This window comes from Eptesicus fuscus, chromosome 13 (assembly GCF_027574615.1).
Source record: "Eptesicus fuscus isolate TK198812 chromosome 13, DD_ASM_mEF_20220401, whole genome shotgun sequence".
NCBI lineage: Eukaryota > Metazoa > Chordata > Mammalia > Chiroptera > Vespertilionidae > Eptesicus > Eptesicus fuscus.
In genome coordinates this window covers 29,155,898-29,178,576 of record NC_072485.1, presented here as the reverse complement: position 1 = coordinate 29,178,576, position 22,679 = coordinate 29,155,898, and the positions used below count along the sequence as shown (strand labels likewise).

General features: G+C 37.0%; 1 protein-coding gene across 3 annotated transcripts in view; it reads left to right on the top strand.

Moving 5' to 3' along the window:
* The window catches only part of TMEM135 (transmembrane protein 135), a 238,274-nt gene that overhangs the window by 205,164 nt on the left and 10,431 nt on the right, over positions 1 to 22,679 (top strand). For all 3 annotated transcript variants that reach the window (XM_054724637.1, XM_054724636.1, XM_054724638.1), the window contains 7 exons: positions 580 to 621; positions 7,766 to 7,912; positions 10,413 to 10,482; positions 13,502 to 13,669; positions 16,257 to 16,320; positions 17,287 to 17,363; positions 22,450 to 22,548. In XM_054724637.1, the coding sequence (XP_054580612.1) occupies positions 580 to 621; positions 7,766 to 7,912; positions 10,413 to 10,482; positions 13,502 to 13,669; positions 16,257 to 16,320; positions 17,287 to 17,363; positions 22,450 to 22,548 (667 nt within the window). The remainder of the gene's footprint in view (positions 1 to 579; positions 622 to 7,765; positions 7,913 to 10,412; positions 10,483 to 13,501; positions 13,670 to 16,256; positions 16,321 to 17,286; positions 17,364 to 22,449; positions 22,549 to 22,679) is intronic.

The window sequence follows — 22,679 nt, the reverse complement described above, 5'->3', positions numbered from 1 at the left end:
CTCGCTCTGTGCTCTCCCCACACCCCTACCCTGTTCCCCATGCTCTGTGATATGAGTGGGCTTACTCAGAAGTTAAAACTGTTGAACTAAACTTGAAGCTTTTTTTATGTGTGTGCCTGCCAACTCTGCATTGCACTGCATTCATTGCATTAATAAGTAGGGAGAAGTCAGGACCTTGAATTGACCTTTGCATAATACCCAGCAGGTGTATGTGTCCTTTTACTTCAAAACAAATAGCTCCCCTATGGATTGGGTAGAATGAAGAATGTTCCGCTCCCAACCTTCATTTCAAGTCCACATGGAGCCCTGGGAAGATTTGCTTAAATCTCTCTTCAACCTGCAAATCTGAGAGTTGAGCCTTAAGTTATGGCAATACGATGTAGGAAAACATCGTTTTATGTAAGATAGCTTGCTTCACTATAGTTTGTTTTGACCATTTGTACTGCTCTGATTATCAGCCTAAAAGTTTCACCTTTAAAAAAAATAATCATTTTGCAGAAAAATTTCAATAGCTAATTAATATGATACTTTATGTCTCAAAACATGTAATTTAATCATTGCACATTTTTGTTGTTGTAGGTGCAAAGATGGTTTGAAAGGATTCACATTCTCTGCACTTAGGTAAGGAGCATATTTTACTTGCTTTATGTTAAGAAGTAAATAAAAAGTAATGTTGTTATACATAATTATAATATTTATTGACTCAATTTTAAAGTTGAATGTAATTTTAGAAGTCACAAAAGTGACTTTGTGAGTATTTCATTGAAAGCGTAATTTATTAGATTTTCACCTAAATGATCAGTCAGTCAGCATCTACTTTGGGACTTATTGTGTGCCTTATACCATGAGGCATTAGAAAATAATTACCAGAACTCTCCTCAGATGGCTTAGAAAGACAAAGTTTCACATGAACAATTATTGGAATATTAAGTACTTAATGGTGTGGTACCAGATTATGGGCTTTTTTAAGGCAGGACTCATGCTTTGTCAAATATTTTATAGCCCATCGCTTGCCACAGTAATTGACACATGGTGGACACTCACTGTGGAAATGTTGGTTAAAATTAGCATTGTATTTTGTAGTTCACCAAGCACTTTCACATAGGATTAGAAAACTAAGTTTTCACAACAATTCTATGAGATGGTATTTTTATGTCCATGTGGCATGATGAAAAATCTGAGGTTTAGAATGTTTGACTAATTTCATTTAACATCACATGGTGATTATATATACTTATTCCAAACCCAGTGCTCTTCCAGTTTATGTCATAAATGTTGCCTATTTTCTTCTTCAAAGTACATACAGCAAATGCTTAGTGATGGTTAGTAGTGTGGTATTTACTGCAAATATGGGAGGGAAGCATTAGGGTGGGTTTCCATCCTAGGAGAAGCTTTTATATGATTGTCTCATCAGATTATTTTGAGGGTCAAATGAGTTAATGTAGGAAATCTATATAGAACTATATGCATGACACATAGTGCTCAAAACATTGGTTATTATTATTTAAATTTTATTTATTTACCAGTTACAGTTGACATGCAATATTAGTTTCAGGTTTATAACATAGTGACTAGAGGCCTGGTGCATGGAATTCATGCATGGGGGGGAGGGTGGTGTCCCTCAGCCCAGCCTGCACTCTCTCCAATCTGGGACCCCTTGAGGGATGTCCGACTTCCTGTTTAGGCCCGATCCTGCCTGCCTTCCTGATTGCCCCTAACTGCTTCTGCCTGCCAACCTGATCACCCCCTAACCACTCCCCTGCCAGCTTGATTGATGCCTAACTGCTCCCCTGCCAGCCTGTTTGCCCCTAACTTCCCTCCCCTGCCAGCCTGGTCACCCATAACTGCCCTCCCCTGCAGGCCTGGTCCCCCCCCAACTGCTCTCCACTGCAGGCCTGGGTCCCCACAACTGGCCTTCCCTGCAGGCCCGGTTGTCCCAAACTTTCCTCTCCTGCAGGCCTGGTCACCCCCAATTTCCCTCTCCTGCAGGCCTGGTCCCCCCCAACTGCCCTCCCCTGCAGGCCTGGTTCTCCCAAACTGCTCTCCCCTGCAGGCCTGGGTCCCCTCTAACTGCTCCCCCCCCCCCCACTGTCCTGATCGCCCACAACTGACCCCCACTGACGGCTTGCTCACCCCCAACTGGCCCCCCTGCTGGTCTGCTTACTCCCAACGGTGCCTGCCATCCCATCCTGGCCTGATCACCCCGGCGTCCCAAGGTCCCAGCTCCTCCTTTTTCTCTTTTTCTTTTTTCTTTTCAGCACCTCCTTAAGCGGAGGCCAGGGCCAGCCGGAAGCTTGGCTTTCTCCATCGCCGGGGGCAACCCAAGCCTCCTGCTTGCTCCAGCTCCGTGGCCGGTCGCCATCTTGGTTGGGTTGATTTGCATACTTGCTCCTGATTGGCTGGTGGGCGTGGCTTGTGGGTGTAGCAGAGTGATGGTCAATTTGCATGTTTCTCTTTTATTAGTGTAGATTAGACATTTATGTAACTTAAGGTGTCATCATCTGGATAAGTCTAGTACCCATCTGACATCATACATAGTTATTAAAATACTAGAGGCCCAGTGCACGAAATTCATGCACTCGGGGTGGGGGGGTTCCCCCAGCCTGGCCTGTGCCCTGTCACAGTTCGGGAGCCCCAGAATTGATTGCCCCAAAGAGGTAGCCTCCTCCCACCCATCCGGGACTCCTCAATGGATTGCCCCAAAGAGGTAGGCCGGAGCCGGGGGTCCCGCCTCCGTGCCATGCAGAGCCGGGAGGCAGGACCCCCAGACTCCCCAGGCAGGCCTCACTGCGCGTAGCCGGGGGACCCCCAGGCAAGCCTCACCAGACCCCCAGGCAGGCCTTGCCTAGTGGAGCTGGGGGACCCGCCTCCTCCCAGTTCTGCGCGCTGGGAGGAGGTGAGACTCCCAGGCAGGCTCTGTGCTGCGCATGCAGCGTCAAGCCCAGCCCCGCCCACATGCGTGTACCTGCTGTGTGTGCAACCATCTTGTGACGGCATGAGGGCATCACGGTGTGACGACTACTTAGGCTTTTATTAGTAAGGATTATTGACTATATTCCTATGCTATACTTCACCTCCTGGTTACTGTTTGTATAACTGGCAACTTGTACATGTTAATCCCTTCACCCTATTCTTAATTCCTTTCCCATCTGGCAACCATCAGTTTGTTCTCAGTATCTATTTGTTTGTTATGTTTGTTCACTTATTTTGTTTTTTTTTTAGATTTTACATGTGAGTGAAATCATATGGTATTTGTCTTTCTCTAAATTATTTTACTTAGCATAATACTCTGTAATTCCATCTATGTTGTTGCAAGTGGCAAGATTTCATTCTTTTTTTTTATGGCTGATATATATGTATATATACACAGATATATATACAAACACATACATATTTTGATGGAGCAATATTTATATATATATATCTATATATATATATAGATATATATATATCACATCCTTATCTATTGATGAACATTTTGACTATTTTAAATAATGCTACATTGAACAAAGCGATGCATATATCTTTTTAAAGTAGTGTTTTGAATTCCTTTGGATAAATACCCAGAAGTGGATTTTCTGAGTCATATGGTAGTTCTACTTTAATTTTTTGCGGAACCTCTGTACTGTTTTCCATAATGGCTGCACCAATTTGAAATCCCACCAATAATGCATGAGGGTTCTGTTTTCTCCACATCCTCACCCACACCTGTTTGTTGATTTATTGATGGTAGCCATTCTGACAGGTGTGAGGTGATATCTGATTGTGGTTTTAATCTGCATTTTTCTGATGATTAGTGACATTGACCATCTTTTTATATATGTACTAGAGGCCCAGTGCACAAAACTCGTGCAAAGGGGGGTGTGTCCTCAGCCTGGCCTGCACCCTCTCCAATCTGGGACCCCTTGGGGGATGTCCGACTGCCGGTTTAGGCCTGATCCCGGGAGTCGGACATCCCTCTCACAATCCAGGACCTCTGGCTCCTAACCGCTTGCTTGTATGCTTGCCTGATCACCCCTAACCACCTCTGCCTGCCAGCCTGATTGCCTCCTAACTGCTCCCCTGCTGGCCTGATCGTCCCCTAACTGCTCTCCCCTGCTGGCCTGATCACTCCCAACTGTCCTCCCCTGCCGGCCTGATCTCCCTCTAACTGCTTGCTCCCCCGTGACAGCCTAATTGCCCGCTAATGTTTGCTCCCCCACGCCAGCCTGATCTCGCCCCTAACCACCTCTGCCTTGGCCCCTGCCACCGTGGCTTTGTCTGGAAGGAAGGCAGGACGACTGGAAGATGTCCGGTCAACCCGGTCTAATTAGCATATTACTCTTTTATTAGTATAGATTGTCCATCTATATGTCCCCTTTGGAGAAATGTCTATTCAGATCCTCTGCCCTTTTTTAAAACAGACTGTTTTCTTTTTGGTGTTAAGTTGTATGAGTTCCGTATATAGTTTGATTATTAACCCATTGTTGGATATATCATTGGCGAATGTCTTCTCCCATTCAGTAGGTTATCATTTCATTTTGTTGTTGGTTTCCTTCCCTATATAAAAAACTCTTTAGTTTGATATAGATCCATTTGTTTATTTATTTTTCTTTTGTTTCCCTTGCCTGAGGAGATATATATAAAAACGTATTACTAGGAGTGATGTCAAAGAGTTTACTGCCTATGTGTTCTTCTAGGAGTTTGGGTCTTCAGTTTAAGTATTTAATCTATTTTGAGATTATTCTTGTATATGGTATAAGAAAGTGATCCAGTTTCTTTTTTTTTGCATGTTTCTGTCCAGTTTTCCCCACACCATTTATTGAAGATACTCTCTTTACCCCATTGTATATTCTTGCCTTCTTTGTCATAGATTAATTCCATATAGACATGAGTTTATTTTGTGTTCTTTATTCTGTTCCATTGATCTGTGTGTCTCTGTTTATGACAATCATGCTGTTTTGATTACTATAGCCTTGTAATATAGTTTGATATCAGGTTACATACCTTTAAATGTGTTCTTTCTCAAGATTGCTTTAGATATTAGCCATACTGTGTCCTTTGATTAAGCAGTTAGTCCACTTACATTTAAAGTAATTATTGACAGGTATTATTTAATGACTGTTTTTGTATTTCTTCTCTGTTTCTTATTATTTTGCTCTCTTTTCTTGTATGTTGTTGACTTTGTGTAGTGTCATATTTGGATTCCTTTTTATTTCTTATAGATTTTTGGTTTGTGGTTATCATGTGCTTCATATATACCAAGCTATGTTTATAGCTGTCTACTTCAAGTACCTAAGTTCAAACACATACTAAAATCTCTACAATTTTTACTTATCCCCTCCATGTGTATGTTTTTGTCATTGTTTTTACTTATTGTATATGTATTTGTCTGTATTCCATAATTTGTTGTTGTAATTACTCATCATCTTTCTACTTTTGCCTTTTAACCTTTGTACTAGCTTTATAGTTGGTTGATCCACTGCTTTTACTATTTACCTTTGTGAGGATTTTTTCCTTATTCATAGTTTTGATCTTTTTTACTTAAAGGAGTGCCTTTAACATTTTCTGTACTACTGGTTTAGTGGTGATGAACTCCCTGAGCTTTTTCTTGTCTGGGAAGATCTTTATCTCTCCTTCTATTCTAAATGATAGCCGTACTAAGTAAAATAATCTTGGATGTAGGTCTTTGCTTTACATCACTTTGTATATTTGTGCCAGTGTCTTTTGGCCTGCAGTTTCTGGTGAGAAATCAGTTCGCATTCCTGTGGGAGCTGCCTTATACATAATTAACTGCTTTTCTGTCACTACTTTTATGATTCTCTACTTATCTTTCACCTTCAGCATTTTAATTATGATGTGTCTTGTGTGGGACTCTTCGGGTTCACCATGTTTGTGACTCTCTGTGTTTTCTGGACTTGTATGTCTATTTCCATCGCCAGGTTAGTGAAGTTTTCAGTCATTATTTCTTCAAAAAAAAGTTTCCATCCTTTGCTCTCTTTTCTCCTTCTGATATCCTTATGATGCACATGTTGGTATGCTTGATGTTGTACCAAGGGTCCCTTAAACTATTCTTTTTTTCTGTGCTGTTCTGATAGAGTGTTTTCTGCTACCTTATCTTCCAGATTGCTCATTTGATAAACTACTTCATCTAATCTGCTCTTGATTTCCTCTAATATATTCTTCATTTCAAACTGATTTTTTTTAATGTTTCCTGTCTCTTTGTTGACATTCTCAATAAGTTCATCTACTATTCCCCTAAGTTCCTTGAGCATCCTTATAACCAGTGTTTTGCATCTGGTAGATTGCTTGTCTCTATTTTGTTTAGTTCTTTTTTCTGAAGTTTTTCTCCTGTTCTGTTCTTTCATTTGGGACATGTTTCTTTGTCTCTACATTTTGGCGGACTCCCCATGTTTGTTTCTATGTATAAGGTAGATCAGCTATATCTCCCACTCTTGGCAGAGTGGCCTTATATAGTAGGTATTCTGTGAGACTCAGTGTGTAGTGTCCCTGTTCATCTCTGGCAGGTGGTTCAGGTGGTCTCAGGTGTTGTGTGTGCCCTTCTGTTGTAGGTGAGCCTTGATTGGGACATCAGTGGGTGGGATTGTATCTCAGGCTGACTGGCTGTGACTTCAGCAGACCATCCCACAGAGCAGCAGTTGCTTTAGTGGGGCTCTGGTGCCAGCCAAGTCTGCCTTTTGGGTGTGTTGTTTGTGGATCTGTTTGGGTGCTGCTGTGGTGTAATTTGAAGCAGGCCACTGGGTTTGTTGATTCTGGATGCTTTTGGGAGAGGCTGTGGTATAGGCCAAGGTCAGCTACTCCTGGCTTGGGCTAACTAGTGGGAGCTACAAAGTGATCTGTGATTTGTTGCTGCTTTTGCTGAACTTGGAGGTGCTTGGGAGAGGTTATGTTGTGAACCAAGACTGGTTGCCATTCTGGGCCCGGGACCCTTTAGTGGGCCCCAGAATGTAAGTTGAGGCCAGCTGCCTTGTGCTGGGTTTTTGGCCACTTACTTGAAGTTATATCAGGCCAACACTGGACACAGCTTATGTCAGGCTTGAGGCCACCTGATGGAAATTGCAATGTATATTGAGACCAGTTACCCCTTATACCAGGCTTGGGGCTGCTTCACAAGAGGTGCAGGGCACACCAAGCCCAGCTGCTACTTGTTTGGGGTTCGGGGATCTTTGAGAGATCTTAGGAAAGTCCACAGTGAGGCTTAAGTAGGCTGCTTATGTAGAAAAGTCTCGGGAAGCAACTTGGGTCAGGTGTGTGTATATACTATAGATGATCTTATATGGCACTGCAGCTACTTAAAGTGACATTAGATATAAATTTACACTAAAAAATGAGAAACACATTTAATTGTAACTAATAAGTTTTAGAGATAAAATGAATTTTTTGTCATTAACTAGTTGATCCAAGTTAATAGTTCATCTGCTTCTTTGTTTGAAAAAACTTTGTGTGTAATAGCTTAAAAAAGTGGTGTCTTATTTTAAAAGGGTGCTTTATAAAAGTGCTATGTTATATTTTACTTGGTTAATTTAATTTTTAAAAAACCTGCATTGTCAAACAACTGACTATTGACATTTTTTGAGTATTCAGATTTCAAAAGCCAATTTTTAACTTTTAATACATTGATTAGATTTGACATATATTGTGAAAAATATTTCAAATGATAAGGTACTTTCCATATTTTATTTATATATAAACAAAATCAGTTTATTTTCTCATTGATATTTTAAAAAATGGTGAAAAATGTCTCACGTTGTGCTTTTTTCTTTAGGTTCATTGTAGGGAAGGAAGAAATTCCCACACATTCTTATTCACCAGAGACAGCATACGCAAAAGTGGAACAAAAGACAGAGAAACAGGAGGAAAAATCTAGAGGAATGAATATAATTGCTCTAGTCAGGAAGCTTGTGGATTCAATGTGAGTTCTTTATCTTGATATTTTAGCACATTTTGTCTTGTTATATATAATATTATTACTATGCTAAGCTATTTTTGTGTTTGTTTTTCAGGTAATGATAATTTTTTTTTTTTACCAGAAATTGTGCAGAATTTTATAAAAGGCACATGGTGGCAAGTGAATGTTATTAATATTTCTGGCACGACTATATATAACCATATGCCTTTAAAATAGGTTACATGAAATTGAAATACTTTTCTATTGCAAACTAGGCAGAGTTGCAGGAGGCTAGAATAGGGAACTTTAAGAACAATTAACATGTACTAATCAACTGTGCCAAGTGTGGAAAGGAAAAAGAAAAGTTCTGAGAAAGATTCAAGAGGATGCAGGAATAATAAGGAGCAAGCCTTAAGTAAATGATATTTGGAAGAGTGGAAATTTCTAGGGCTTTGGAAAGAAAATAAATCTTTAATTGTATTTTATACAAAAAGTCTCTATTTCATACAAATTAAGCCTTGATTTGTATTTCAAGTGTAAATATTTAAGAAAGTAAATTTAATGGTTTAAAATTAAATCAGCTGATTAAAATAATATTGGTAGTGATGTTTTAGAGAATATGACATGAGTAGGCAATATAGAAAGTCAGGGGATCAGTTAAGGTAATCTGAGGTCCTTTAAGGAATTGGAAGACCTACGTTTGACTCTCATTTTGCCCCTGCTGGCTGTATCCCAAAGTACTCATGGGTTAACCAGGGTTAATAATCTCTATTAAGGAGTGTTGTGTGCATTAAATGAAATAACATATGACTTGCCTCACATACATGAACACAAAGTAGGTGCTCAAAATGTTTATTGAATTTAAAGACTGTCTCTTCATTTTGGCATACATCACATACAGAAGCTAAGAGAACAAAAAGGAATAGTAGATGGCAGGAATAATTTTGGTAGTGATCTTAATAAGATCAAGAATTTGCTTAATAGCGAGTTCAAAATAGCTATGGGTTACCTTAGTGGAGAGAAGGGGGAAGGGATTCCTCTTAGGACATCACTTCAGCAAGAATCGTAGGGGAATGCAGAGAATGTGCCCTGCGGGTGAATGATGCCATGGGGTCAGAACTGATCAGGACATGGCAGAACTTGTCAAGTAGCCTCAGGGAGTGCACTGGTATGAGAGCAGATGCAGGATAATACAGAAGCAGAGCAGAAAATGCAGGGCCTGGGCAGTCCAGAACTTAGGAAGCCATTTTAATGAAAGCATAAGGAAAGAGTCAATGACAGTACAGTTGGTATCAGAATTTAACTGCACTAGCAAAGAGAGTTGAATAACTTCTGTTGTAGTTCTGGTAGCAATGGCTGAGAAATGTCTTTGAGAGGACACTTAGCTGTGTGAAGAGTGATGGTTTCCATAAGGCACTTCTTCTCTGAGTCACGCCTTCTAAGGCCCCCAGCTTTAATCACTCAGCAACTTCACGTGACCAGATATGTTCTGTCATCCTAATGATATAAGGGCTGTGGTCCATGCGAACTACTGCTGTCACCCTTGAGTAGAAAAGGCTGCCTGTAGACTCCAGCCGCAGAGCAGAATTGGATTTCAGAAAAAGTCTTACTAATCACTTTGCAAATGGAACTACAGATATGTGGAGCCGGAATATCGCTCTATAAGTAATTGTTATAAGCAGGAAAGAGTGAGTGTGTTTCAACCATGAAGCTAATTCATTACCCACAATCTGAAAGAGTTATAAAAACTGCTCTTCAAAGAGAAAGGGGGATAGCTAAACCCTCGTTAGATGTCTTACTTATTTCTTTATGCTCAGAGTAAATAAATGGTGCAGGAGTCAGCACACAAAAAATCACGATGAGTGTGCCTTGAACAGTAGTCCTCCCAGCAGAAATGTTTATTAAGTACTCACGGACTAAGTGCTTTATGGTTAGATCACAAGTAACCTACTTTTGAATTCCCCACAATCTATATCTATATTTATTTTAAAAACTGAATTTTGAATTCCAATACTGTATCATGTTTCTTTTCCAGATGTTTTCTCTCAATATAATTAAGTATAAATTCCTGTAACTTGAACACATTCTCATTACGATTTTTGCTGAAGTGCTGACTTCATGGATGATTTATGGCCATTATATTCTACAAGTGATTTAAAGCTTCCAAAAGATCTGGCAGAGTAAAGAGAGATATATGCATATTTTTAATATTTAGTCACAGATATTTACCACTGTGGTTTTTCTGTTCCACATTAAAATGTTTTGACTATAGTCACGTATTTTATACAATGTGTCAAATGGTGAGCAGCAAAGGAAAAGAATCTGTTATCTTTGCTTCTGTACGTCCTAAGAAACCAAAAGATGCACACCTTTAGAAACAAGTAGGTAATGATTTCTGCCTTTTTGGTTAGAGAGGTTTAAGCATATCTACACACACACACACACACATACACACACACACACACACACACACACACACACACACACAATTTTAATTATAATTAGTGTTTTGCTTTAATTTCAGATGTAAGCATGGACCAAGGCATAGATGTTGCAAACACTATGAAGATAATTGCATCTCTTATTGCATTAAAGTAAGTATATAAAAGTATCTTCCAATTTCTATATTTCTAAATTAAATATAGAAATGACTTATTTATTAAAATATAATTTCAAAGCAAATTGAAAAGTTGACAATAATTCCTATCATTCTTTGCATGTGACTTGAAGAATAAGAATTTTGTGAGATATAGTAACAATTTAGCTTAATATTCACTTACCAGATCTTTAGTTAAATAATTTTAAAATTTGCTTATTTAGAAGACAGGGTGAAACAACAACAACAAAAAAGACAAGGCCCCTGGACTGTGCTGTGTGCTGGCCGATCAGCAGTCACCCACGCACACTGCATAGTCTGGTACAGTAGCGTGTGATTTTGGACTTGTAAAGCTGCTACATTTTCTTAGGCGTGGAGTAACTGGAGCATGTCCACAGTTGCTCTGCATTAAGCGAGTTAGCTGTGCCCACTGGCATAAATTCCTTGCTCCCTAATATATTAGTGTACCAGTGTGACTCTCCCTACCTACCCACCCCCACCCGTGCCTGCTGTCTCCCACCCCCATCACCACTCACTCTGGGAAGGAAGTTATTTTCCTTACAGTTAGTCTGGCACAGATGGCACCACCTGCTGCTACAAGTTCTCCAGTTTTGGATGGTGCTCTAACAATTCTGATGCCTTAAAAAGTTTATGATCTTTCTCACAACATCTGATCCGCACTCAGTTGCTGATAAGAGCAGAGTTGTGCAGCATCCCCAAAGACAGCCTCCTGACGGTCACTCGAGAAGGGAGGGACCGTGTCACATTAGTGCTTCTGAATGTGCGTGCCTGTGGCCCAGTTGCTGATAGTGGCATTAGCCCAAGCCAATACCTTACCCCTGGAGTTCCCAAAGACATGACCAGGTGTAAGAGCGATAGAGTATTCTTTCAGTTGTGCAATGGTTTTTGACACACTATTTCCAAATCTGATTTCCTGCTGCAGTTTTAAAATGCCAAGAAAGAAAAACAAAACAAAACAAAACACATCACTGCTGGCAGCCTCAGAGTCTGCCCCTCTGCCATTCCCAGAGTAATTCTTCCCTCCAACTGGACACTCTGTTTCAAGGGGAGACCTCAGGAGGAAAACTAAGAGAAGCATCTGATTAAATCAGAAGTACTTGAGAAAGTTTGGGGAGAGGGTGGTAATATTAAAAATTAAATGAGAAAATTAATGAGAATTACTAAGCAATGAAAAAAAAATGTAGTCTTTCTTTCTAATGTGTACCACTACTGTAAACTTGGTAATTTATGTATAAGTTGGACTATTTTGTCTATGAATATAAAATTTGGAGACCTGTGGGTAAGGAATTTACAACACAAATATAGTAAAATATTTTGACAGTGCACCTCATTATCCCAAGGACGCAGTTACACACATGTTAAATCATATCCCTGGGTAAATAATCAAATGAATTACATTCCTCTCAGCTCACTAAACTCCATTCACACTAACTTTTGACTGCTTTCTCATACCTGCCCGTCTCATTTTTGGCTTTGTGCTTTCTGTCTAAGCTACCTGAAATGTTTTTCTCATGTTAGCTCCTCCTCTTTTGTGCCTACTTAAATGTCACATCCTCGGTAGCCTTCCTTTACTAGTCAATCCTAGTGCCCTACTTCCTAGAATACTTATTGCAATCTGTAATTATTTTTGTTTTATATGCTTCCTTATTTTCTCTTCCTCTAATGAGCATGAAAGCCTCACTGAAGGCAAGGACTTTGTATCTTCTTCACTTTTCTCGCTGCATCTAGTGTAATGCTTGGCACATAAGAGGCAGCAGTGAATATCTCCTGAATACATACAAGGGTGAATGGATGGAGGAATGAATGGCCTTTTGAAAACCGGGTGAAAAGACTGAACATGAGTGTGATCCTTGAATCTTTAGATTAATATTATAAGGTTATCAAAGATAGAAGTGTGAACATTTCATGCTTCAAACTAATACTAGGCAGTTTCAGTTAAGCAAATGCTTAATAATTTATACTAATTGATTGGACAATTTAATTTCCATTTTTTTAACCAGGTATTAGTTTCCAGTATATTAACGAATGTTTCTTCATAGTAATTTTTTTTCCCTCTAAAAAAGAAGGCTGTTATCTGGAAGATACAGACCTGACCTCTGGCACTTAGCAGCCAAGCACTGCTAAGAATGTAGACATTTCCCCATTTCACTGGGGCAAGAGGAGAATGGGAGACCAGTATTAAAATGTATTGGTTGAATCATGTATAAAATACTACTCTTTTTGATAACTTTTGTTTTGTGCTAATTGGCATTTTTCAGTCTCTCAGTGTTAAGTGACATCTAAACTTCAATTTCCTAAACACCGAAATGAAAATGACCAACACTAGTCCTCTCTCTGTTCCCTTTTGCACTACAGAAATAGTTGCAAATAATATGAAGGAATGTAGGAAGCAAATATGGATTAGTAGCAGATTTGCCTTTATAGGTTGTGTGGAGTATACCTCAAAGCTACCATTCTCTAGAGATGTTTGAGCAGAAATATAAACCTAGATATAATTACTTATTTTTCTGGGAAAGTCTTTTAACCTGATCATTTAAAAAGTTGATACCAAAGGTCTAGATAAATAATAAAATTATCTTTCTGTCAAAAGAATTGCTGCTCATACTGATGAGTAAGGAGTTGCCAAAAGGATTTGGTTTTGTTAACTTTTTAAATTTCAGTGCTTTTGTTTCTAAAATTTAGACGTGGTTTAGGAATTACAAATCCTGATTATTCTAAACAAAATGTCAATTTTGGTGCATAGACAAGGTTGGCCAAGTGCTTGTGAAACTTTTTTCTTTGTAAATCAAAGAAAGTATATTTACTGCAGGTTTTGCCCTTATTTTTAAGGTAATTGTTTTAAAATTGAGGTTTTAACATTTAATTTTGAAAATGGCTGTTAAATATACTTGTGTTGATTTTTTTGGAATCCTGTTTTATTCTGAGACAGTGAAATTCAAATCTATCAGACTTCAAAACTTGGTGGTAAATCAGAATTTCCTCCCAATTTTCTCCAGGGTTTCATCAGAATGTTTAGCGTGGGATACTTGATCCAGTGCTGCCTCCGAATTCCCTCTGCATTTAGGCATCTGTTTACAAAGCCATCAAGGCTGCTTTCTCTCTTCTACAATAAAGAAAATTTTCAGCTTGGAGCTTTTCTGGGCTCTTTTGTTAGTATATACAAGGTAAGGCTTTCAGAAGAGAAAAGAAAAATGGGAAATAAATAACATGACTATTGTTAGTATGTGCCCTGTGTCCTTAACTCATCTATGATTTTTTAAAATGCTCCTTTTATGTAGTATTCAAAGATGTATATAATATATTGGAAATTAAGGTTGGGGAATTTTTTATTTTAAAATGTTATTCAATATGCTTGGAAGTACATATATACTTGCATTTATTCATAACATTAAATATTTTCAGACTCACATTATTTTTTTCCAATAATGGAGACGCTGAGAAAATACAAACTTTCTCACATTTCTAACATAAAAAAATGACATTAATATGCTTGGTCTATTTGTTTTAAATTATTTTTAATGCCTGGTTTTAATTTAAACATATTTCAGACCCTCCTAGCTGATGACAACACTTAATAGAATCAGTATGATTTTCTGTTGTAACCCATACATACAGGCAATGACTTATTTTTCTTTTCCACTCACTATTCCTACTACGCTCTCTTACACCCCTTTTTGCATGTTCCTATAAATGTATCCATACATATATAAGCACATTCCTAAACACATATTAACGATAGAGTACTCTACAACTTTAAATAATGGCCTTTTGTATAATGAGAATTACTAATATGTAAATACTATTTCTGGCACATTATTAACCAGCTAAAATTTAGATTCTAAATCTAAATATAGATTCTAAATAAATATGATAACTAAGGTCGATCTGTATGCATACACCTGCAAACACATGTTAAACTCAAAATTATTTCTGGAAAAATGGAATTCTGGCATTATTTTGGTAAGATGGTTATGTACAAATTTACTTATAAAAGGTGGATACTCACTTTCTTTTTCATTCCTAATTCTAGTGTTTGTATTTATTCTTAATATAAACTTTTAAGTGCTTACAGGTGTACTACCCAACACTTTTTTCTCACGTAGGTTATTCTATACTATCTAACATATCTCAGAGCATATATATATTTTTTATTTCTGTTACTATTTATTTGCTTAGGTAATACAAACTTATGATATAAACTAAGGAAAATACAAGTGGGTCAGAAAACCTTTTAATAGAAAATATTCCTACAGTGTGTTCCAAAGCTGTATGTAATTTAAAAAAATATTATCAGTGCCTTTAGAATCTTCATAAGAATGTAATCAGGAAAAAAACAAACAAGCTTATTTCTTCTGTGTCTTCTTGGTGAAGGGACCCTTTCTCCACTTTGTAATGTTCCTTTTTATCCCTGGTGATAATCCCTGTTCTGAAGTCTACTTTGTCTGATAGTAATATAACTACTCCAATTTGCTTTTGATTATATTTGGTAGTGTATTGTTTCTATCTTTTTATTTGAAATTTTCTGTTTTCATTTTAAAGGTTGGTTTATTTTAGACTGCAAATAATTGGTTCTTTTTTATCCAATTTGTAATCTCTATCTTTTAACTGGTGAGTTTAGACTGTTTATACTTAATGTATTTATTTGTTATGGTTGAGTTTGAATTTATCTTCTTGCCAGTTGTTTTGAATTTGTTCCATATTTTATTTTGTTCTTCTTTCTCTTTTTTTATTTTCTGTCTCCTGGATTTTTAAAAATATATTTTAATTTTAATAGCTTTATGTATTCTGTCTGTACTGTACGCTTATTATTTATACCTCTTTTTAAAATTTAGTATTTTCCTTAACATTTATAATAAATATTTTCATATAATATTATGCCACTTCATTATAGTGTAAGAATCTTACAACACCATAATTCTAATTTTTCCTTTCCATTTTTTGTGTGCTATACTTTTATCTTTTCATATGTTATAAACCCCACAACACAATGTTACTATTTTTGTTTTGTATAAGGAGTCAGAAAACTTTTTCTGTAAAGGGCCAGATAATAAATATCTTAAGCTTTGTGGACTATATGGTCTCTGTCACGACTACTCAAATGTCTGTTGTATGAAAGCAGCCAAAGACAATACATAAATGAATGAGCATGGCAGTATTCCAATAAAACTTTTATCACATTGTAATTAGAATTTTATATAATTCTCACATGTCACAATATATTATTTTTGTATTTATTTTTATCCATTTAGAAGTAAAAAGACAATCTTAGCTCATGAACCATATAAAAGCGAATGGCAGGGCAGATTTAGCTAGTGAGCCATACATAGTCTTCTGACCTCTGCTTTAGACAGTTAATTTAGTTTTACAGCAGTTAAACATTTGCCTTCATTTTACCATTTCAGGAGCTCTTCATTTCTTTTTGCAGATCTAGTTTTTTATCTGGTATCAGATTCCTTCTGCATGCAGAACTACCTCGGTAACATTTCTGGTAGTGCAGGTCTGCAGGTGATGAATTTTTTCAGCTTCTGTCTGTCTGAGAAAAGTCTTTTTCACCTTCAAACTGAAAAATATTATTTCTGGGTATAGAATTCAGGCTTGCTAGATTTGTAGTTTATCCAGCTTTCTCTCCTTGTTAGAGTGGGATTGATACTTTTCCCCAGTATTCTGCATGTAGACCAAAGTAGAACCTACATGCATTTTTTTTCCTAGAAATGAAACAACTGAAGTCACTGTATTTTCTTTTTGACACAGGGTACTAGTTGCTTCCTGCGCTGGGTCAGAAACCTGGATGATGAACTGCATGCTATTATAGCTGGTAAAGCAATGATTAAAAAAGAATCATTATTGTATCGATCAGTAGTAGGACTGAATCAGGAATAGTTTCCAAATTTATCTGATCTCTTTGTATCTCCTTTATCTATAATACAATCCCTATTGAGGCACTAGTCTAAACATTTTGTATTTGTGAAGTTTAACTATCAAGGCTGTCTTGCCATCTGGTGTTTTGAGTTCACAATATATCTGCCCTCCTACAGGCCAGAAATCCTAGGGAATGTGTCACAAAAGAACATGAAATCTTAAAATATTATAGAAGTGACTATGGTACTATTTTAAATGCAATTAGATATCTTAAAATATTCTGTTTTTACTAATGGTAAGTGACATATTTTAACGATTTTTATTATTTTTTTAGGCATGTAAATAATTTTATAAAAACTAAAGAAAGTTTTCTACAATTGCATTGTATGTACTATTTAAGTTGAGTAGACAATTTTTGGGGGTATTTATTGGTAATTTTCCTACTATTAGAATTCCAGGTCTCCTCCCACCTTGGTTTTCCATTTATAGAATGAAGACAATAATATGGAAAGAAGTGTGATGATAGCACTAAAAATAATTTGAGCTGTTAGGAGAACAGATGAGTAATTATTTTCACTTACAATTAGAAATGATACAAATAGCCTTTAAAAATTATTTTTGAAAATTATTATGTTTGGCAAAATCACCACTGTTTTAAAGTTAAATTTAGAATGTGAAGTTTCTTATAATATATGTATCAGAACTGTGTGTCGCTAACTCTGAGGTCAATTTCTTAATTTAAAAATACATGGTAATAAGAACTCACCCATTTTAATGTTATTAAGTATATTACTGCCCTTGATTTTGATGTAACAAGGCAGTGCTATAGATCAATTTTTTCCTACTTAAGCCAATTTAAATTTCCAAATAACTTAATAACAGATACTTCAAGGTCTGATGAGTTTTGCCTTATTTGTTTCAGGATTTTTGGCAGGAGTATCAATGATGTTTTATAAAAGCACAACAATTTCCATGTATTTAGCTTCGAAATTGGTGGAGGTAAGCAAACATTTTTATCCATGTATAGTACCAAATTATATATAGCTGTTAAGTTGCTTTAGCAAAAAATATATATCCTAATTTTTTAAAGTGAATTCTAATCCTATAAAAGTATTTAAACAAAGTCAGTTGCTCTATTTACTCTTCTTTCTTTGTATTATTTTTAAATATACACAAATGGAGAAAGAATAGTAATTAATCCTCATGCACCCATTACACAGCTTCAACATTAAAGCATTTGACCAATCTCATTTCATCTATACCACCCCAACCTCTCAAGTACTGATTTATCATTTTTATTTTTAATAATATTTTATTAATTTTTTTTTTAGAGAGAGAGGAAGGAAGAAAGAGGGAGAAACACAGATGTGAAAGAGACACATTGATCAGCTGCCTCCTGCATACCCCCTACTGGGGATCGGGCCCACAACCCAGGCATGTGCCCCCACTGGGAATCAAACCGGTGATCTTTTAGTACATGGGATGATGCTCAGCCAACTGAGCCACACTGGCTAGGGCAAGTACTGATTTATTTTAAACCAAATCCCAGAGTCACTTTGTCTATGAGCAACTCAGGATAAAGACTCCTGAAAGAATAAAGCCAATGGATAAGAACTCCTTAAAAATAAATAAATAAACAATATCACCAAAATATAGCCACAATACCATTATTTTACATTAAGAAAAACCTAATAATTTTTTAATATTATCATACTAGTAGCCCAGTGCACGAAATTTGTGCATGGGGGAGGGGAGGGTTCCCTCAGCCCAGCCTGCACCCTCTCCAATTGGGGACCTCCTGGGGGATGCCCAACCACTGGTTTAGGCCTGATCCTATTAGCATATTACCCTTTTAGTAGTATTGATAGATTATATAGGATAGGGTTACTTAAATGGGGGTGGGGGAAAAGCCTTTTTCATCAGGAGGAGATGCTCTTAGCAGACAAAAATACATAATCCCTATATTTGGACTGATAGCCAGCCATATGCACTATACTGCCAAACTGGTCATTAAAAAATTGAACCGCTTTCTTACACCTTACACCAAACAGCTGTTGCCCTTAAAACCCCTCCTAAGCCCCCACCTTAGGTTCTGCCTTCACAGTTCACCCAGAGTAGGTTCTGATTGGTTCGTTTCTATGCCAGTCAGTGTCAAAAGCTCTGCCTCCTAGGCAGCCATTGGCTCCTCACATTTCACCCAGATTTGGTTCTGATTGATCAGTTTATATGCCAGTCAGCATCTCCGGGCCTATCAACGGACCTGATCAGAGAGGTGGGGCTGATCAGCAGCCCCAGTGGAGGCCCAAGAGAAAGAGAGGCACAGCTGCTGGCCAGGCCTGGAACGAAAGAGACAAGAACTGATCAACAGCTGCCATGAAGGCTACGGATCAGACCCTGCTTCTCTCTCCAGGTCTCTCTTTGGGCCTGATCTGCAGCCCCTTTGGCAGTCAGTGCTGGGTCTGGGTGCCCTCAGCAGGAGCAGTCAGTGCTGGGTTGCCGTGGCGACTTCCGGTCGGTCGAGCCTTCGATTGTTTTGGATGTTATGGACCCTGGATATATTATATTAGGATATCCCATTAGAACTTATATTTTCATTGATTGTCTCACAAAAGTTGTTTTGCAATACCTTTGTTTTAATCAGGATCCAAAGTCTCTTTTAGTTTATAATAGTTACCCACCCCTTCTTTTTTACCCTTGCCATTTATTTGTTGAAGATGTAGGCAGTTAGTCCTATGGCATTTTACTGACGGCATTCTCACTGGTCATGTTAACATGCTTCTTTAACTCTGTATTTCCTATAAACTATTTGATCTAGAGGCTTAAGCAAATTAAGTTTTAATTTTTTTTGAGGGGGAGAGTCGTGTGTTGCATGAATACTTCATAGTGACTGTGAAAATCCCTATTGCCTCACATTAGGAAGCACAAAAATGTCTGCTGCTTTTCCTTGTTGTGGTGCTAAGATTGATCAGTGGACTCAGTGATGATAGAGCCAGCATAAGGTTCCCCATTAGACTGTACTTAATTATTGTACCAGCCATTAATGATAATGACCAGGAATTATTTAAGTGAGGGTTGCAAAATGGTCATAATCTGATATTAATGTGTGTTTTTTCTGTATTTAATAGTGGGAATTTTTCTGAAAAAGAGCTTTCCCTTTTTAACTGTTTGGTTACCCTGAAATAGTTTGTTCACAAAGCCATAATAAAATGCCTGATTACTTCTCTTTATTTACCAGTGTTCAGAATAACTTATTCCCTAGCATCCTGCAATGTTGACCCATGAGTTTTTATTTTCAAGTGTTATATGAAGTCATGGATTTTAACATATTTGATTTGTTTCAACTCATTGTAGTCATTGGTCTCAGATGACCCTTATTTGGCTCTGAGAACCTCTTAAAGTTGACTTCTGTTTCTTTTTGGCATAATACCAGTATCTGTGATAGCTTTCATGCTTTGTGGTAAAACTAGATATTCCGGGCTCATCTGGGACATTTCCTGATTGATAGAATCAATCAGTCTTTTCTCCAATAGCCCTAGTTTCTTTTGGTCGGAAATGTCATTCAGAGACTTCTGTGGGGTGCCAGAGACTTTTTGCTCCCAGCCTAGTCATTGTTTCTTGGCCTTTCCAGTAAACAGAGCTAGAGAATCCTTCCTCCATATTCTACCTCCCATCTTTCTTTTTAGAAAAGGACAAAGTAACTAAGAGCATATTGAAATTTAACTTGTTTGATTTTTAAAATTTCTATTTCACTGAAAATTTTTATCCTTATGACATTTAGAGAACTTCACATTTGCTTTATGAGAGAGAGAGAGAGAGAGAGAGAGAGAGAGAGAGAGAGAGAGAGATATGTTTTCTCAGTGCAGTCCGTGCAATTGGAAGCCATTGGAGCGTTTAAAGTGTGGAAATAACATGATTTAATTCACATTTTTAAGGAGAACATTCTGGCTGTTATATAGAAAATGGATTAGAGACAAGACTGGAAGCTGGGAAAATAAGACAGGAGATGTTGGTGTCAGGATAGTAGCAGAAGAAATTGAGAGAAGTACACAGATCACGTTTAGGAAGTAGAGTTGACAAGTCTTGCTAATGGAGAGAAAAAGGGGAATGAGAGAGGAAAAATAACCCCTAGCTAGCAAAATACGTTCTTTGACACTGGGGGAATCCATTATTGACACCTAGTTTGTAAAAGGTGTGTTTTACAGCCGCTAACCTAAGTGGCTAGAGGTTTTGTAAGCCAAGCAATGGTATTGCTCTTTGTTCTCGTGTCAGCAGCCCATATTTGATCTTGGCCAAAGAAGCTGGTATATACAGTGTGCCTCTGAGAGCTCTTTCAAATATAGGAAATTAGCAATTTAAACTTACCAGGTCCTTTGTTGGATTTACTTACTATGGTGTAATAGGTGATCGTTTCCCTATGATTGGAGTTAATTTTATATTAAAGTGCTGTAGTGCTATATATTGAATATTAAATAAAAATCAGTTGTATAGGCAACTGACTATTTATTTATTTATTTATTGAGTATCTATTATGTTTCCATTGCTGTGCTATGTGCTGTTAAACATATAGAAATGTAGGATATGGTTCCCTTCCTTCAACTTAGAATCTAGTTCAATAGATGTGTTTTATCATAAGAAATTAGGGACACAATTATTCCATATATCAAAAGATACCTGTTTCATATAACATTTCTATGATGCCATTTTACCACATCTGAATTTCATTTTCATCACTGTAATGTGTCTGTACCTTGTAAATGTATTGTCATATTGCTTTTAAAATAATGGTCAATGTTTATCTTGTTTCCTAAGTAGACCGATCTACTTAGGATTTTAATTCTTTGCACATATTTACATATTGAAGTTAATTGTATATTAAAATGCTGCATATTTAAATGAAAATTAAAATGCTTATTAAAATGAATACTAATTAAAAGTCAGCTATAATCACTTTTTTTCATGGAAAAAATTATCTTATGTTATTTATTTTATGAACCACTCATATCTTCTTGAACATCCCTCCATCCTTTTATAACATCATTCTCTTTTAAACTAGTTTTACTTTATTATTCCCATGTTCTAGAAAACCAGTTTCCGTGAATTATTCTATGTTCTTTCCATATAAGTTAACTGGCTGTTCCCCATATATATTGTGTACTTGCACCTGCTTGTTAGCCCTGCTTTTTCTCTCTTATCTAGTTGTTGATCCTATGCCTCTTATTAAAACTGGGGCTGTAGACTAGTACTAGTCCATGAACTGTTTCCAGTGATGACAGGATAAGTAGAGACATTGAGAGTCAGCAATTGGACCCTTTTGTAGACACTTGACAGAGTAATTAATTTTGTGTGTTTTAAATTTGTCTTTCTAGTAATTTGTTTTTGTTATATTATAAAAGTATCAAGTCATAACAACTGGACATATTTTAAAGTTTTTGGTTTGTTTGTTTTTATGCAGATGGTTTGAGAAGCACTACTCAAATGTAGTCATTTCTGAAATTCTCCATGGTCCTAGAAGACTAGTTGCTTTCTCCTCTGGGGAGCCAAAATATATTTATTTATTATTAATTTATATACACAGACATACATCTAATGATGCTATATGATATCTATATATACCTGTGTAGCTATCTTACAGCCTCAGTAGAGTGCATTAATAATTTCTGTTATGCACTAACCATTTTTTTTCATTTTCAGACCCTAGCTCCTAGCATAGTGTCCAGCATATAGTTAAATGAACACCATTAAATATTTAATGCATGAATGAATAGATATAACAGGGAGTGGAGGACCTGAGCATTTTGCAAAATCATTGAAGAGTAAATGATATAAAAGAGGTAGAAGTAAAGTTCCATTGAATTTTACAGAAAAGTATTATTATTGGTACCTGGTGTTTGGGGTACGAAAACGGACATGGGGGGAAAGGCTAACACTTAATGCTGTTGTGGAAGATGATTTGAGCCTCGAAAGAATTGTTAGGATTTTGAAAAGTCAGAAAAAGACTTAGATAGGGAGCATATTGCTCAACTACATTGTTAATGCTATTTAAAGTTGTTTTCTTTATAAGTCTTGCATTATGCTTGTTTTGCAGACAATGTATTTCAAAGGCATTGAAGCAGGCAAAGTTCCCTATTTCCCCCATGCAGATACTATCATCTATTCCATCTCTACAGCAATTTGCTTCCAGGCAGTAAGTACAGCTTTTTGAAATGAGAAATAGAATGATTTCTCTTTTTAATGTGCATTGAACCAATGGGGGGAAAATAAAGGCCTAGGAACATTTTTATTTATTACATTTTATGCTTTTTTTTTGTTTTTTAG